Source organism: Centruroides vittatus, unplaced genomic scaffold (assembly GCF_030686945.1).
Source record: "Centruroides vittatus isolate TY-2023 unplaced genomic scaffold, ASM3068694v2 contig_341, whole genome shotgun sequence".
NCBI lineage: Eukaryota > Metazoa > Arthropoda > Arachnida > Scorpiones > Buthidae > Centruroides > Centruroides vittatus.
In genome coordinates, this window is record NW_027122166.1 from 738,143 (window position 1) to 757,234 (window position 19,092).

Below are 19,092 nucleotides of genomic sequence, written 5' to 3' on the forward strand. Positions count from 1 at the left end.
ACGTTCAATATGTATTCTTTTACTAGATGTTTTTCTGTCTCGAGATGACAAACTGCTGCTCAGCTGTGCTTTTCCTCTCATAAAAGTGGGTATATTTACCACAACTTCTTTAGTAATTAGTTATTCCTGAATGTTAAAACCTCTATCAGCCATTACCCAGTCTTAAAATAATTATTGGATTTTCGTTTAAAGAATTAACAAATCGTACTTTAGAACCGACAACGTATCGCTTAGTCTGTTTACAACCTCGTCGATACTAGCGCCGCGTACGGAGTAGATTTCACTTTTTTCCCCTATTGCAGATAATTAAGAATGACGTAATAAATATCACAAATCTCACTATTGGAAAAAAACCTTTACTTATAACTTTTTATATTTTTAATTACTATCGAATGGCAAAAAGCTTAATTTTGAGAGTAGTGATGAGTTTTATAAAAACAAATTGTAAATGTTAATAACGATTAACGTCTTCATTAAGTCCGACCTCTCTCGAGTTATGGCACCTCTATTTCATCTCCCCTTTAACCTTTAACCACCAAAATTTAATATCATCAACGCTCTTATACACAAGCTACCATGCCAAATTTCGTTTCTTATAGACGCCAACATACACATATACGGAATATTTTTTTCTATTTTTTTTTAGACTTTTTTTGGGTTCAGATGGAGATTTGCAAAAAACGCCGAGAGCCAAATTTGACACGATTCCAATGCTTTCCCTTATACATAGCAGCCGGGAAAGTAAAATTAAGAATGTTTACAAATGCATATAACCTATTGCTATCGAATATTTTGTTCTGTCTAGAAACGCCAAAATAAAGGGTTAAAATAAGAAATGTCTTGTTATTTACTTTCAAAATTAAAAAAAAAAAAAAAAAAAAACAAATACTAAGGGTTATTTGGACTAGCCGCATGTCAGTCGAGGGTTAAAACTCTTCCTTTCCTTTCCACATTTTTACGAGTTAGAATATTCCATCAGTTGCCTTTACACAACATAAATGGCACACCCTTGACTAAAAGGAAAATGGCGGACGTGTATTCAATTTTCTTTAACATGGCGTCACTACAGCCACTCTATGTAGTATATTCTGGCTCGTTGATAGAAACCCACATTTTTAATTGGATATTGTTTTTACGTCAAAATAAACAAAATTTTATTTTAAAACAATTTTTAAAAGATGAACTTATCAGAAATTATAAACATTTGAAGTTTTATGCAGCATCTAATTTGCGTGGGTGAATCAGCGAATTTCAATGAACCAGGAAAAAAAATGCTAAAAATTCATTAAAAAATTATCATTATTTGTTGGAATTATTCTTTTTTTCAAATTTGTAATAAAATATAGTAGTTTCCTCAGTTAAGAAAATATAGTTGACTCCGTTTGTACCGACTGTAACGCCATTTATGATGAAACTGGAAACCTCATCTTGTGGATCCCTTGAAGTCAAACATTTTCTCTTCAATGATTTTTTGTAGGATGCGTATTTTTCGAGTAATTCCAGTGAATTGATTAAAATGGGCCACCCTGTACAACACTGGGAAATGTCCATCAGTGGCAGAATGGATAAAACTGCTCGTGGGTTCGCGCCTCGCAAATGGGCTGGTCAGTGAAGTTTTCTGGGTTTCTTCGCATTAGTAACATATAATTAGGATCAATTTCTCATAAAAGTCCTCCTGGGAAGCATCCCTCTTGGCATATTGCCCAGGTGTCATGTTGCCGTATATGAACAAACGAATTCAAACATTAGAAAAACGTGTGGCCTGAATTAGCATCAACAAAGTTTTTATTTCAGGTCACCTTGTCGGAACTAAGAGGGTCTTTTTAATCATATTCATGAAGGTTTTGCCAAACTCACAATGGGAATGGAGCCTGATTTATCCGGGAAGATTCCATAAGCATTTCTGAGATTGTTCTCGTAGATTCGATTCTGGATCCCCAGAACGGTAGGGTTCTTAAGCACTTTGATCATCTTTTAAAACAATATTATATGTAACTTTGAGAGATTTGGTTAAATTTTATTTAAAATTTATTTATAAAATTTATTTTATTGTTAAAAAGGACACAAAGGCATAATAATCAATTTGGTTAAATTATTTATTATTGTACGATAATAAATCGACTGAAACATAAAACAAACGGAGGAAACTTGTACAAATCCGAAGGTCAGTGATACTAAGTTATATCTTATCGTCATACTAAGCGCGATCGTCAAGGGAGAGAGACGACATAAGTGCTACTCCTTTAAACTCTAACACAAGCCGACATGAATCAAGTTTTGAAAAGTCTACTGATTATACCCTATATAATATATTTATGCATAGAAGCTCTGGTAATGAAGTTAATACCCAGGAGTTTGTTATATAAAAATTTAGAAGGGGAAGTGGTTTTGATCACTGGTGGAGGAAGTGGAATCGGCCGTTTACTTGCACTCAGATTCTCACTCTTGGGATGCCGAATTGTTATTTGGGACATAAACGATAAAGGTAATTTAGAAACCTCAGCGTTAGTGAAGAATTTTGGAGGAGAGTGCTACTCGTACGTCTGTGACATTACGAACAGAGAAAAAGTGTACGAGTTGGCTAAAACTGTCAAGGAGCAGGTGGGTCCTGTTACTATTCTAGTCAACAATGCGGGCATCGTGACTGGAAACTTGCTGTTAGATTGTCCCGATGACATGATCGAAAAAACTTTCCAGATAAATGCCCTTTCACATTTTTGGGTAAGTTAAGTCTAGAATATATTTATATCTCTGATAAATTTTACACTACACTATGACGTAAAGTAGTGTAACACTACACGTTCGCAGGGCTAAAGGTCAAATTAGCGTGGGATAAACGTTACAAACATCTCTAATGATGTTTAATAAGTAAGGTCAAAGGCAAAAAATCACAAAAATTAATCAAATTCTTTTATTTTATTCTAGATTTTAGCTTGTCATTACAGAATAAATTATCATTCTTATCAACAGTGAATAAGCACAACAAGATAAATGCATTTTAAAAATAGTTCCAGAGTAATTGATTTATATAAAATTATATTTTAAATAAATAATTAAGGTTCTTGAACCGTAAAAATTGTGTAATTGAACCATATCTTTTAAATATTTTTTTGTATACATTCTGAGATGCTGATCGCTGATATGCTTCTGTAAACCTGCTTTAAAAAAGTATATACCGATTGCACTAATGACCTTTCTTATAAAAATTAAAATGAGGACAAAATTAATTCAAATTAAATAATGCAAGCATCAGAATTCTTCATATATTTAAAATTAAATTATTAATTTGTGATTATATCCTTTATTATTATAATACAGTCGAACTTCCAATAACGACAACCTCCTAACGACGGCCGTTATTCAGGTATGTTCAACATAAATGCAAACAAAATAATTTACAGAGGCCATTTTTTAAAAATGTTTCTTTTCAGTGGCCGCGTTAAGAGGTTTGAGTGTGTTACAATCAATGTTCCCTCTAAGCTGCGCAGCTGCGCGGCCGCGCACTGCTCAAATTGTTGCCGCGCACGAGAATTTATGTGCCGCGCAAGCGAGCATGCACACTGATTTGAATTGTTGTCTACTTATTTCTCACTCTGTCTGCAACATGATTATTGCTACGTATATTTCGATTAAATACATTAAATCATTGACAAAAGATAATATTTTGTATAGAAGTATGTTTTAAAATGAATTTTAATCTCTACTTTATAATTAATTATTTTAATTTTTATAAGAAAAAATAACATTATATATACATATGCTCAGAAAAACTTTTTTGCTCAGAGTAGTACATGTTCCGCTCAACTACAAAAAAATTAGAGGGAACATTGGACTTACGAAATACACGTTATTATTAATGTGAGTAGGCGTATTACGTGATGAGAAACAATTTCTCCGGATATTTTTAGATCTAAAATGCAGAAAATACAGACACATGTACAGAAATTTTAAAATGATGACGTTTCAAAACACGCATTATTATTTCGTAATGTAATTTATTAATGCTTAATATTAAGTAACTTACATAGAGTAATATAATACAGTAGACTAAGGACGGACTGAGCAGGTACAGTACATAATAAATATATTATACTGTACATTTTTCAGTTTGAATTGGCAGTTTGAATTGACAACTTCCTCAATTAAGAAAATTTTCTATTTGGAGTTTTAACAAAGCAAGGCTATTCAGTCGAGGTTTGTCTTTCCGACTAGGAATTTCTAAAATACTTTTTAAACTTCTGTAAGTCGGAAAATGATTAAGACGCTGTCGCAGTAATAGGAACAATGATTTGGATTTTCAAACTTTTCTTACTTCAGAAACGTCCAGTGCAGCCAGGTGGAAATTTCTGTTTTCTTGATGTATCTAACACCTAAATAGAGTACATTTTCCTACAGGAGGTCGTTCCGGGAGGAATTTCCCCTTTGCCAGATCGCCAAGTAGCGTATTGAGTTAACTTTTTCAATCAATTTAATCTTTTTGTACTGCAATCGTCGATTTTTCTTGGATATATTCACTCACTGATGTTCTACCTCTAACTCAATGCCGAATGTGACTTTGTACGACGAATTAATATCTGAAGGGTTCTATTATTCATAACTTGCATAAGGCAAAAACAATTTTGATCGATTCGTGATGTGTTTGTCTCTCATCTATGAAACCAGTGGCGTAGCGTAGTGGAGGCGGCAGGAGCGGTCCGCCCCGGGCGGCACTTTTAGGGGGCGGCAAAATTTCGCAATAAATAATAATAATATCTTGTAAAAATTTTTGTAATAAATGTGATTATTATATTGTAAAACATATATACATGACTTTTTTATTTGTAACCTGTACAATACACAATAATGATGATTGTTCTTGCCGAAAAGTTCTTTAGAATTACTGTATATTTTAGTCTTTTAAATTGAGATACCTAAATAAGGGGGCGGCGAAATTTTCCTCCGCCCCGGGCGGCTGACACCCACGCTACGCCACTGTATGAAACCGATATATTTTTTATATCCTGATCGACTCCTTCTACTGAACCCTGGTTTCGACTGCGTCGTTTTAACCGTGGCTAAAAAGTAGGCAGTTCTATTACAGAATTGACAAACTCTTTTCCATCGTCGGAATAAAAATTACAAATGGAATTAAATGTCAAATTAATATCAGTTAACTGAAACAAAACCGCTTCATTTCGTTTGTATTGGGTTAATTAAAGTAGAATAAATTTGGTCAAATGGTTCTAGAAACTGTAATAAAATTGAAACCTTGACCATTCCGATCTTACAGTAGCTGTTAGTTTCTGAGTTGAATTGTGAATTTCCCACCAGTGACCGAGTGGATAAAACCACCGAACTCTTGCAATTTGTCGCGGGTTCGCGTCTGAACAACGGATTGGCCACGTGGAATTTTCCATGTTTTTACATGTGAATACCTAAACGGAGCATAATTTCACACACACTCCCTCTTAGCAGATCTTCCATGTGTGCTTTGTCTTATCCCATGAAACACTCTTCACTTTCTTCCAAAATTGTCCTTTTATTGTATTTCATCAGTTATAGAGAATAAACGTAATAAACGCAGTAATTATTAACTAAAAACTAGAACTGATTTTGTAAAAAGTACTTTTGCCTTGGAGCGGTAACTTTGAATATACACATCTTTGAAGTTATTTTTTACACTATACTCGATTTACTATCATTTTCAAGACCCTAAATGGAGGCTCGTGTGGCTCTAAACTGAGGAATTTTAAACAATACGAATTTGCATTCGTATATGTTTAATTAATTAAATTTGGAAGTTTGGATACCACGTGATTTGATGATAATGCAAATATTTGTAATTTACAGATCCTAAATGGTTCTCTGTTTACTATTTGGGAAGATCCGTTCACGAGTATTTATTGGTGCTTGTAGTGCTACTTCAAAGGGTACTGTTTCGTTCATATATGTTTTTAATTATGTCTCTTATGCTGCTTATACGACCTAATTGGTTCATAGTAAACGACTTGTTTTACGAGGGCTTGTTATTGGAGTCATGTTAAGAGATGAGTCGTAAAGCGAGAACGTTTTTTATATAAATGGCTATCAACACCAAAAAGGACATATATATAATAATACAATTAGAAGCTTGTTTATATTTCTAAAAAATAAATTTATGTAAAAAATTTGATTTAATTAAGGAACAATATTTTAAAACAATGAAAGTATATTTCATATTTTTTCAATATTTTATGTTTTAGTAGAAGTTACTTTTAAGACAACATACATATAAGTATATACTGTGAAACCTATCCAAAACGAAACCTTAATAAAATGGAAACCTGCAAAATCGGAACAAATATTCGCTATCGTACGAATCAGTTTTACACAGGTTTCATTGTATAGACAAAGTACTTAACTAGATCCTTAGATCAATAGCACGCAATATAATGTTCTTGAACAATTAATATTTGTAGTTTCTCAGTTTTATTGACTTTTTAAATAGCCATTTATAGAAATTTTAAATAATTTATTATATATTATTTTAATAGTCCACCAGTCTCTACGTGAATAAAAATCATTAAACGCTGATAGTTTGTCGCGGGTTCGCACCTGATCACGGGACTGGTCGCGTATTTTCCGGATTCTCTTCATGTGTCTAACATCAAAATAGGGATCACTTTTTATAGAAAGTTTTTTCGGGAGGTACTCCTTCTTTAGCTGATCGTCCGTGCTGTGTGCTGCGTTGCTTTATCATATTAATTCACTCAATCTGTCCTATAACTCGTTATATGACCGTTTAATTTATGATTCGTATAAATTTTCTATTGTGATTGCATGAAATAAAGTATTTTTGTTATGATTATCTGTAAAGATATTACGCCAATCCAGTTAAGTACTTTATAGTTTATATTTTTGATACAGTAATTGATTGAATTTTCGGTATTTAAAAGTACAATAAATGTTTAATTGTCTTAAAAAAATTTCTATAGAATTTACAGATGCGCTTCTGAGTAAGGTGAAAAACATTTTCTGTTTTTATAAATTATGAGAAAAATTCTTATAAATCTGATAAAATTAATTTAAGAAAAAATAATAATAACAATCTTTTTCATATTTTATTTATTTTATTAAGTAATTTATCGTTTTAGTACAGTATAACAATTAAGATGACATATACATACATAATGAGAATAATAATAATTAAACGATCACATTTAAATGGTGTGACATTTCCTTTCTATTCTTTTCACCTGTAAAAAGAACAATAAAAAACACTTTTCCTTAATATATTTTTAAAACACAACAGAAAATAATTATTGTCGTTTAATTTATATCTTTCTGACACTTAAAATGTTAAAGAAACGATCGTATTTCAGATAATGTCAAATTTCCTAGGTCAATAATTTTCAAGTAATATGTTATACACGTGCTTAATACCTTAATACCCGTCTACAACAAACTTGAACAAACCGGAAAGCTGAAAAAATGGGGAAAAATAATTCGGTATCATGAGATTCCCGTTTACACAGGTTTTATTGTGCATAAGCAGAGTTTTACATAGTGTATTCGGTTTTCTGAAGGTAAAGACAGTGGGCATTATACCTTTATGGGGCCCAGGTAAATGTGAATTAGGAGTCCCATGTACAGTACATTGTTGACTTCAGACATTTTACTTCGGGTGGAATTTTTTGAAGGAAAATATTTTCTTATGAATGATTGGTTTGAAGCCTCTTGTTGATGAGGTTCTCAGTCAATTGCCCTTTTTTGCCCATAGGATAACGTGTTACTACGTAAAGATTAAAAAAGAATTGCCTTACAGTCCTTACTTCTAATTTATTTTTAATTGTCTACATGAACATTACTCATTACAAGGACAAGAAAAATTACTACCGGTGATATAATAATATATCATCTGTAGTAATTTTTCCTGTCCTAGTAATGAGTAATGTCCAAGTAGACAAATAAAAATAAATTAAAAAGAATGATTTAAGGCCTAGTGTTTATTCAGTTTATATTACAACTTTATCTTTTAGGAAGTAATTATTTTGTTATCTTTGAAGCATAGGAATATAAGCAAATTTATGATTTCCTCTGAATTTGTGAGAAACTAATCTAGAAGCCCTGTTTTAATTTTTTGTCGGCATCTGTGGAATTTGTGCAATTGATATTATTGGTACTGCTATAATATGAATGTACTCTATATGGCATTGGTTGAAATAGACAAATAGATACTCCATTAAAAACGAACATTTCCAATATAGAAAAATCCAGCAAGGAGCTGCTTAACTTTCCTGGCAACAACGTTTAAAATTGCGTATGGCGCCATCTGTTAGGATATTTTATGAAAAACTTTTTACATAATTAATTATTATAAAATGGCAAAAGGCTTAATTTTGAAATTAGAGCTGAGTTTTATAAAAAAAAATGTAAATGATAACGGGTAAATCTTTAAGTCCGACCCCACTCGAGATATGGCGCGTGTTCCCTTTATCTCTCCACCCGCTCGACCTTTAACTACCAAAATGTAATAGAATCAATATCTCTAATATGCCTACACAAACTTTCCTGCAAAATTCAGAAATTTTCGACAAAAAGCGCAAGAGTTATTACGCTTTAAAGTGAGTGAAGAAAATCGCGCTCCCCACACACACATATAGAAAAAAAACTCAACTTTTCGCATTTATCGATATTTCAAGCCCCCCCCGATTCCAAAAATGTAAAAATCTGGAACGAGGGTCACTTTTTGACCGACCGCCATACGTTCTGTATGTTATAAGCCTATAAAAGACGGAAAAATGAAAATGATACACGAATTCCTCTGCTTTCTACATTCGTCTATGAATTCATGCTTTTTTTAATGGAATGAGGAAAAAAAATAATAATTTTAATTCATTTATTTGCGAGACTTCATTGAATTATACTCAATGTCAATCATTGCATTTGAGTGTATCAAAAGTAATATAGTACTTAAAGAAACAAAATTCTAATATATTAAAACTTGAAAAACATGGATCCTCTATGTAAGATTTTATTATAAGTCCGAACCTGTCTAATGCGGACGTAAAGATGTGTTTTTGGAAAAGTTACTAATTTGTCAACAAAGTTTATGGGGGTCATAACTGAATAAAGTGGAATTAACATCTGTAAATTCTTAATCGTAATTAATGGACACACCAGAGGTCCGTGGATATAATCATTGAACGCTGGTAGTTAGTGACAGGTTCACGCCTCACCAACGGGTTGGCTGCGTGGATTATTCCGAGTTTTTTCCACGTGTCTAACACATATATAGAAGATCAGTTTCTTACAGGAAGTCCTCTAGAGAGGTACACCATCGTCACATCGTCTATATATTGCATTGCCTTAAACCATCAATTCTACAATCCTCCTATAATTAGGGTATATAAAACACAAAAAATTTACGCATAAAATTAATAATTTGACATAATTATCTTACGGGAAATATTTGAACATAATTAATACTTTTTATTTTGACTTCGTGCTTAAATTTGTACTTTGAACATTTAGAAAATACTATAAGTTAAAATTATACAACATTAAATAATAATTATGACAGTAATGAAGGAAAATTTAGCTTCTATTTTATTGTCAAACACGCAAGATTGAGCTCATTATATTAAACTTATAATTTCATATACTATACAGACATGTACTTCTCATTAATTATATTATTAGGTAAGATAATTGTGATATTTATAACAATAAAAACAGGTGTGGATAAAATCACTGTGGAGAGGTCACGGATTCGCGCCTTATCAAGGATTGGTCACATGGAGTTTTCCGGATTTCCTTCACTTGTTTAACACATTAGCAGGGACCAGTTTTTCCGTAGTAAGTTATTCGAGTATGAGGTCAAAGGCGAGTACTCCAGACGAGTGGATTGATGAAAAAATGGAAGATGCTTCCTAGGAGGACTTGTTATGAGGAACTGGCGTCTATTTAGGTTTTAGGTGATTATACGTGTAAAGAAAACCCGAGAAACTGTATGAAAGAAAACCCATTGGTCAGGAGGGAACACGTAATCAACTGTTCAGAGGTTTTATTCACTCCCAGTGGTGGCATTCTAAACTATAGCAAAGAAAATTTTTTCAGGAATTTATATTAAAAATAATTTTTCTTCAGATTGCTTTGATATAGAGAAGAGTAACGAAAGGTTCTGTTCATTATTTTGTATATATTCTGCTTCTTCTCTGTATAATTTTATAAAATAATCTTTATATTAATTAAATATTTACAACAAAAAATAAAACAATATACCGAAAAGACTACTAAATCAATTTAAAAATAATCAAACAAAGTAAAATATACAGAGATATTGCCGAGTTCGAGCAGCTAGTTTGCAAAGGACCACTCTAGAAACAGTTTACGCTGATTTTATACGAATTAGCCCATGTAAAAATAATTTTTAAATTCTACACAGTTGATACAAAGTCATCAAACATAGGAGAAAATATATAATTAATGATATATTGATACGCTATGATATATGATACGTTCAATATGTTTCTCCTCGGGAATTTACAGTTCTATAAAAAATTGTAATGAGTGTGAAGGCATTAATGATAATAAATGAAATAATATTATGTTTTCAGACTTTATGCTCATCCTGTATAATTAATGTTTGCGTGGCATGAGGGGCGCCAGGCGTTTCACACTCCTCGTACCCTTGACACTTGCCCCTCATTATTGCCAATGCATTAATACGGATCTGTATAGGGTGCTTCAAAAATGCTAACACTGATATGAAAGTAACTTATTCGGCTCTGTGTAGTTTTCCAAAATGTGCATGAAAGGCCCACAAGTAGTCGAGCGGATAAAACCACTGGATGCAGTAATTGGTCGCGGGTTCGTGCTTGATCTGGTCACGTGGTATTTCATGTGTCTAACACCTAAATAGATATCAGTTTTCCACAGAAAGTCCTCTCGGGAGGCATTCCCCATTGGCGGATCGTCCATCAGTGATTGAAAACCAGAAAACAGAAATTCCTGCCTCAGTATTGCACACTTTCTTCAATAAGTGTTAACATTACTTCAAAGCACCATGTATTATGATACGTTTAAATGAATAATGATAATAACAAGAAAATTCATGGTATTTTCAGATGTTGAAAGCTTTCCTTCCCGATATGATAGCTGCAAATTATGGTCACGTCGTTACTATTTCTAGTATGGCTGGTATATCCGGATGTGCAAAACTCGTCGATTACTCTTCTAGTAAATTTGCTGCTGTAGGTCTTCACGAAGGCTTATGTTGCGAACTAAGAAAACAGAACGTGGATGGTATTAAGTTGACACTGATATGCCCTTTCTTTATCAATACAGGGATGTTTACTGGAATTAATACCGGGTAAATTTGAATCCATGTACATGTACAGTACATGTACCTTTACTTTTATAGCATATTTAATGATTTAGAATAAGTAATCTGTTTTAGAGTTATCGGCCTACTAGAACCTGATTATGTTGCTGACGAAATCGTTTCGGCAGTTAGATGCAACAAAGACATGTTAATCTTGCCAACTTCACTTTCTTGGCTTTTCCTATTTAAAAGGTAAGTCTATATTTATGTCTACATGTTAAAATGCTTGTAAAATTCGTTTAACTTAATATATTTTTTTAAATTTCAGTCTTTTTCCTGTAAGTGTGGGTCTAACAATACACGACCTTTTGAAATCTCAATGTATCATGGATAATTTCATCGGAAGAGATAGTAAAAAAAGATAAGTTTTCGTCACCAAGAAACATTACTTCGAGTTATTCAGTAGAATTTTATGGATGAAGCGAGTATTTAGTATCGTCATGGAAAGTCATTTTAATTATTGGATTGTAATGTGAAGTTTTAACATTTGAATTTGCAAGCAAAACAATATCTAAAATGTCTTTGCTTTACCTGAATATGCGCTTTTAATCAAAATCTTAGGTGTAAAATTTTATGTCAAAAGCTATGCTCATTCCCTATTTTGTATCTACGAAGTTTTAGTGTTATTAAAGGTATTTGTAAACTATCAATATATTCGTTCACTTCACAATTATTTGTTTGAAATGCGAACCATTTATGTAAAAGTTAATTTGCTCATCAAAATCAATCTATATGATAAAATTGGAAATAATTTAAATTGACACTTTCTAGTGTATGCATAGTGGATAAAGCTACAGAATCTGGTTCGCGCCTCATCAACGGGCTGAATTTTCTGAATTTTCTTCAACTCTTTAACACCTAAATAGAGGCCAGTTTCCCCATAGAAAGTCCTTCCGGGAAGATTCCCACTTCGGCAGATCGCGTACTGTACGTCTTGCACTTGCCGTAAACAAATAAAATCAAACCTTTATATTTTGGCAAAATCTGAGTTATCAGATCTCAACAATCAACATGAAACCTAACAGATGTCATTGACACGAAGATATGTTAAAATTAGCAATAGGCTAAGTGATATTCAGCTATCAGAAGTACAGTCTCACTATGTATATCTCTCACAACCATATTATTATTTTTATTCTGTAATATACTTAAACGTATACAAAGTATATATGTATATAATTTTATGTAGTCTAACGCAAGCCCAGATTTAAAGGTAGGGCCACTTACGTATAATTTTTCGGTGGATAGATACCAATTGAATCATATAGAGACATGAACTTTTCTAAAATGATATGAAGTACTACGTATAAGGTAGCAAGGTAATTATAATATAATATAGTGCCTCTTCTATCATTTGTTTTCTGGATCCGCTTCTGTATAGCGTGTTTGAGAGGGGAAAAATGTAGCAAAACTATATTTCTGATATCGTTTATATCTGATAACATAACTTCATATCACTGATATGAAACTACTGAACTCTGGTCTCCCGTTCGTACCTAACCGATGCGTTGTTCACGTGTAGTTTTCCGATTTTTCTTCACGTGTCTAATGCCTGAACAGGAACCAATAGAAAGTACTCCCGAGAGTATCGGTTTCGGATTTACTCGTATATGGCAACGCGACAGAAGGCAATCTGCCCAAGAGAAAAGCCTCCCGTGAGGTCTTTTACGGGAAACTGGCCCTATTTAGATATCATTAACGTGAAAAATCCGGAAAACTCTATGTGGCTCCCGTTGGCGAGGCGTCAACCCACGACTAACTCATAGTGTTCAGTGGTTTAATCATTCGACCACTGGTATGGCCCAGGGTATCACTATCACGAGAAATCAAGAGAAATTGCAAGAAGTTGTTAAAATCGACGAACAACACAGAACGAAGTACAGTAGAGAGTCGAAAATCGGAATCAATTGGGGACTAGGGTTGTTCAGATTAGTGATTTGTTCCGATTACCGATTATGTACGAAAAAATATATTAACCTGTCCGATGTTCAAATTTTTCTCCGTTGCGTGTCGCTTCGTGTTGAATTTTCGTCGATTTTAAGCCTAACGAAAATTTTTATAATAATAATAATCGAGGCTATCGTATTGTTAAAAATTATTTCTTCATTTTGTACAAACAAAATAAATATATTGAAGAGTATAAAAACATAAAAATTATACTTTAGAAGTAAATCTAGTATCAAAAACATTCGATTCAGCACGACACAGTCCGACTGAAAATCGTTCCGATTACCGGCGATTCCGATTACCGGGGTCCCGATTAACGACTCTCTACTGTATATACAGTATAACACATCAAAAATAAACAAAAAAGCACTTAAAACATGCGAGCGTAATTAATGCTTGATCGAGAGCGAATGACTTGAACTCACAACTGATTGCATTTACAGTTCGTGCGCTTTTTTCCACTCCGCGCGCAGTTCGAACTCCGAGAGAAAATTTTGAAGAACCACTGTATAAGAAAAACCCAAACAAGTTAACTGAATGAATTAGTGTCGAAAAATATATATTCGAATCACAAAAATAAAAAATAAAAGTTCACTCTTGGCTGCAAAGGCCTTAAAAAATTAAGTCATCCTATTTTTTATTTTCCACCAAGCCGTTGGCAAGCCTTCAGCATCTCTAGCGTTTAGTCATTTTTCCATTAAACTGCTTTTGTAAACTTCCATCTTCTCCGTGTTTAAGATGGCGAGTGTACTGGTTTGGTGATGTTACGCATCCTCCTATCTTACCACGAGTCTTCAGTATGTGTCATCTTAGATTATACCGTGCAATTCTGTGTTTTTTCCACGTTGTACCAGTGTTCTTTAAGACTTACAACAACGTTTCTACTTGTGATACCGATATACAGTACTCTGTCAGTCCTTACTGTTTATTGGGCTGCAATTTGAAAGAAGTGTAGACCTATAAATTCCCACTGTCGTCCGTTTGTCTTTCAGACGCTCTTCCTTAAGGTCGAGACTAGATATGAAAACCTTAGGCAGGAGGCCCCGATTAACTATACAGTATAAGAACATCCGATGCAAATCGGAAGCCACCTTATTTTAATTCAAAAATTTTTCATTGAACGGTGTTACATAGATGACCAGCATGACTCTTTTGGTTGATCCTCTCGAAAACGTAAAGAAAAAAATAATGAACTGTGAATGATATTTACAATTTTGTTTGTATTAGTGAAATTTGTTATACACTTTTATATAGTGATTCAAAAGTCACAAAAATTTTTAAAAAATTAATAACTCACAAACGATTTACAGTAAGATGATACGGTTTTCTCAGAAATGCTTAAAAAGAAGCGGGAGATTTTTTAGGCGTAATAAAAATTTTAGTACCAAAATGGCCAAAATACTTACATTTTTTGCCATTAGATGGCGCTTGATAAGAATACATAATTTGTGTAGTTACTAGAGCTTACACTAAGAACATTTTTATTTTTTTTAATTTCCGTCGGATGGATAAATATATTTTTTACAAACAAGAGACAAGTCGTTCCAAAATTTATTAGACGATCACCATTTACTCTGATGTTCCAGAACAATTTTATAGACAGCTGGACCTTCCTTTTTAGGCTACTCAACTGCCTACTCTTTAAAAAGTTCCTTTAAAAAACACAGAAAAACCAATAAAGTTAAAAAATCTTTAAAATTGGTATGGTAATCTTACGACATCTTTAAGTCATCCTTATCCTGTCAGGATCTCGGCTCCTTTTATCCACTGAGAATTAGCGCTGTTTAATGTAGATTACACCGATATATCCCTCTGGTGACTTAAAGAAGATGTCGTAAGATTACCATACCAATTTTAAAGATTTTTTAACTTTATTGGTTTTTCTGTGTTTTTTAAAGGAACTTTTTAAAGAGTAGGCAGTTGAGTAGCCTAAAAAGGAAGGTCCAGCTGTCTATAAAATTGTTCTGGAACATCAGAGTAAATGGTGATCGTCTAATAAATTTTGGAGCGACTTGTCTCTTGTTTGTAAAAAACATTTTTATTTTTTATTCTTATTTTAACAAGTTTACAAATGTTCAATGTAATGCCCATCATTCATGAGCACAGCTGTTAGACGAGGTTTAACACTATAAACAGATTTTTGTGAAACCGTGTTGTATTATTCTTCGAAGTATCAAACACAAATCCGTGTTAATAACAACCACTTGGCTTTTTTCCACCTTTATAAGTTCAGACTAAAACTTATACCCAAAGTTGGTCTACAAATTTGTCTTTTAAAAAAATTTTTCTGGATTCTGTCTCAACATAAACGAGCCAAAAGTGCTCGAACGACCTTTGAAAATGTACTGTGTATTAACCATCTACTAAGAAGTCCAAGAGAACAACAAAATGTAAAAGAATTTTATAACTTTTATCCTCGAGTTTGTAATGTCCAAACTTACCGTGTACAAGTGCCATACTGGGGGAGGAACTGTTGACTGATGAGGGGCATAAGGCCCGAAACGTGTACCGTATCAACTAAATAAAGGTGGAAAAAAGCCAAGTGGTTGTTATTAACACGGATTTGTGTTTGATACTTCGACTATAAACAGAATTAAAGAGCATTTCAGTTGGTATTAGTGAAATTTCATGTTGGATAAATTCTCATTTGACGAGTCCCATACATTCTGTAAATTAGGAAGTCACATTATGTTCCTTTGAAGTCCTAGGCTCAAGTTTGTTATAAAGCCCCTTAAGTAAATATTTTTTATATTAAAAAGACAATAAAATCTTTAAATGATAACAACGTTTTGTAATATACATTGTTTAAACGTTCACTAAATTTTTAGAGGTATATTATCTTTTTGCTATATAATTTTTGAGGCCATTCGAGACGACCAGGTTCTAAGCACGCACCTAGTGCATCTATTGGTAATTCGCCATTGAGTCACACTGGGTGTTTGAATGACTTTATTTAAATTTTAAAAATTTCCAGATAAAACACGTCAGCAAATCCATAAATTTTCCTTGAGGTTTAAATAAGGGCATTCAAACATTTTCCATGGCTTCCTAATTTACAGAACATGTAGTATCTGTCTACTGAGAATTTACAAAATAATAATCAGGAAGTGAGTGATAACAAAGTAAAATCAAATAAAATACCACACAAATTATAACCATAATGACTAATGAACTAATGGGATAATATCTCATAGCTGTTTCTCAGACCGTTTATCTGTATTTGGACCATGTTTTTTTCATTTTAATCCCTAGAAGAGTGGAATTTTTGTGAAATTAAATAAAATGAATTATCTAGATTTTTGTACGTCTTGCATTATGTAATGACAATTTATATATAGTATATATAATTCATAACCCGAAACCGGAAACGGAAAACAAAAAAAAAAAAAAATGCGCAAACATAAAATATGTCTTAACGAGTGACATCCTCTGTTATCTACTCGAATTAATAATAAAATGTATCGTAAGATGGCGCCAGCAAGTTGGCTAGAAAAGATTTCGCCTTCTGCACATCTTGGTTTTTAGCAATGGACCGACAACGTACGCGCATGTTGCCAGCTCTAACAATTAATCGCCAGAATTGATATTTTTTTTGAACAAATTGGCGATTTGAAAATGATAACTTTTTAAGAGAAATTTAGAAAGTGTTTCGCGATTTTATTAGAAATGATTACAAATAAGTATTTTTTCTGTTTTATCATATCTTAATAAAAACGAAAACAGAAAGTTACATATTTATTCTAGTAAACATTTAAAATGTTTTTCATAAAATTAAATAATTTGGTAACAGATAGTTTTGACAAAATTATGAAATACTGTAATAATAAATTGGTTTCTAAAGTTAGCTTCTTTCCCTAAATTTGTTTTAAAATATTCGGGTTTTTTTTTTTTTTAAATAAAGACTTATTACACTTGTAATATGGAAAGAAGGGAAAAAAAAAACATTTATATTGTTTCCGATTATCTCTTTAGTACTTCCAGATCTGGGATTAATCCCTACATCCAGGGGTTAGATGTATTTTTATCAAAAATTTATCAAAAATTTAAACAAAAAATAGAGTTCCAAATGAAAAAAAAATCCAGCAGCAAATTGCGTAACTTTACCGGCTATTATGAGATTTTATTTAAAAATATAACTTATATATTATTAATAATAATAAATGAAATTATGTGTGGCGCCATCTCTTATGAGATTTTGTTATAAAAGACTTTTTACATTATTAATTATTATAAAGTAGTAAAAAGCTTAATTTCGAAGACAGTAATGAGTTTCATTAAAATTGAAAATGCTAATAAGGAGTAATATGTGAATTAAATTCAATCCCATTCCAGATATGACACGTCACCCTTCCTCTCTACATACCCCTGGATCTTTAACCACTAAAATTTAATAGCATCAATACACATACACAAGCTACCATGTTAAATTTCGTTCCTTAATTAACCTTTGCCCCATCTTGAAATATTAAATGAAATAGAGGCCGAGAAACGAATGCACTTTGCAGATCCAGAGACTATCTTTTGATATCAACAAAATGTTATTTCTCTTCTTTACAATACAGTTATTTATCACGTGAGAAGAACGGTAGAGTCATATCAGAATAAATATATTTTAATGTATATGTACTTTTAAAAATATATAAAATAAATACAAATTACAAAGTTTATAAAGTGCTCAAATATTAGTTGGATATGTGAGGACCCAAATGGGGGATATCAACAAAGAATTTAAAGAGCTCCTTTCCCGACACGAACGGGAGAGATCCTTTCCCTCGATCGAACAATAGATTTTTTGTGTAAATTATTCTAGACAATGGGAAGGAATAAAGTCGAGGAAAACGCGACTGAAGAGGAATCATATTCAGTCGCGACGTTGACCTCTCCCGCGCCCTCCATATGGTTTCGAATTGTCACCAGGTGACTATGAGAGACCAATGGAGAGGCGACTTTAGGTAAAAACGGTATAAAACCGTTGTTTCAAGGACGTTTTTGGTTCTTGGAGCGTAGTTCCCCCTCTTGGCCGAGTGTGCTCCCGAAATATTTGGGATAAAGACCTTTCGGACTTTGTGGAAGCATCGTCAACTGTGGTGTCTCCTAGCAATCTCCAGATTTGTCGATTCATCCAGGAAACGCCATGGAGCCGTGTTCTACGCCCTGGGGCCTACAGATTGTCCACCGACACATCGAACTGCTAGCGACGAAGACACGGAATTCTCGAACTTTATTCCCCGCGATTCGGATTGTGAATCTCTTCACACAAGAACGAGTTGTAAGGATCTTTATGTTTCCATTAAACGGTTTTTAAATGGTAAACCTGTCTCGGTGAGTCTGACTACGCCCACCCGACTGTTTTGACCGTTCGACTGTCGTGACAAAATTTTCTCACCCAAATCGGCTAACCCCACAGATATACCAAACACAACGAAAAAAACATTAATCGGTAGTCAACACCCGTTACAAGGCAAAAACTGAACTACTCAAGAATATGATTTTTATTGGATTGAAAAGGCAATGCATATAGGAATGAGACTTTGCGAATTTCAGCAGAGAATTGTCGTAGAGGCCATAAAATTCTATTTGATTAGCTATCAGGTATTACCTGATTTAGTTGACAATATTGTTGATTATTCAAATTTTTTTATTCGCATTCTTGTTAATCTGGAAAAATAGAGTGGGAAGTTCACAACAGTTGACACGTTTTGAAGATGCAGTTTTTGTAAAAATAATTTAATATTTATTCTTTATAACACAAAACTTTTTATTCATTTTTATGTAGAAGCCCACCGGTGATGGAATTGATA

General features: G+C 32.9%; 1 protein-coding gene across 1 annotated transcript; it reads left to right on the forward strand.

The window, feature by feature from the left end:
• The first annotated feature begins 2,166 nt into the window (after positions 1 to 2,166).
• On the forward strand, positions 2,167 to 11,994 carry LOC136974075 (epidermal retinol dehydrogenase 2-like). The gene is made up of 4 exons (XM_067268852.1): positions 2,167 to 2,721; positions 11,088 to 11,332; positions 11,420 to 11,536; positions 11,613 to 11,994. The coding sequence occupies exons 1-4, from the start codon at positions 2,266 to 2,268 to the stop codon at positions 11,707 to 11,709; spliced, it is 915 nt and encodes a 304-aa protein (XP_067124953.1). The 5' UTR covers positions 2,167 to 2,265; the 3' UTR covers positions 11,710 to 11,994.
• The last annotated feature ends 7,098 nt before the right edge of the window (positions 11,995 to 19,092 follow it).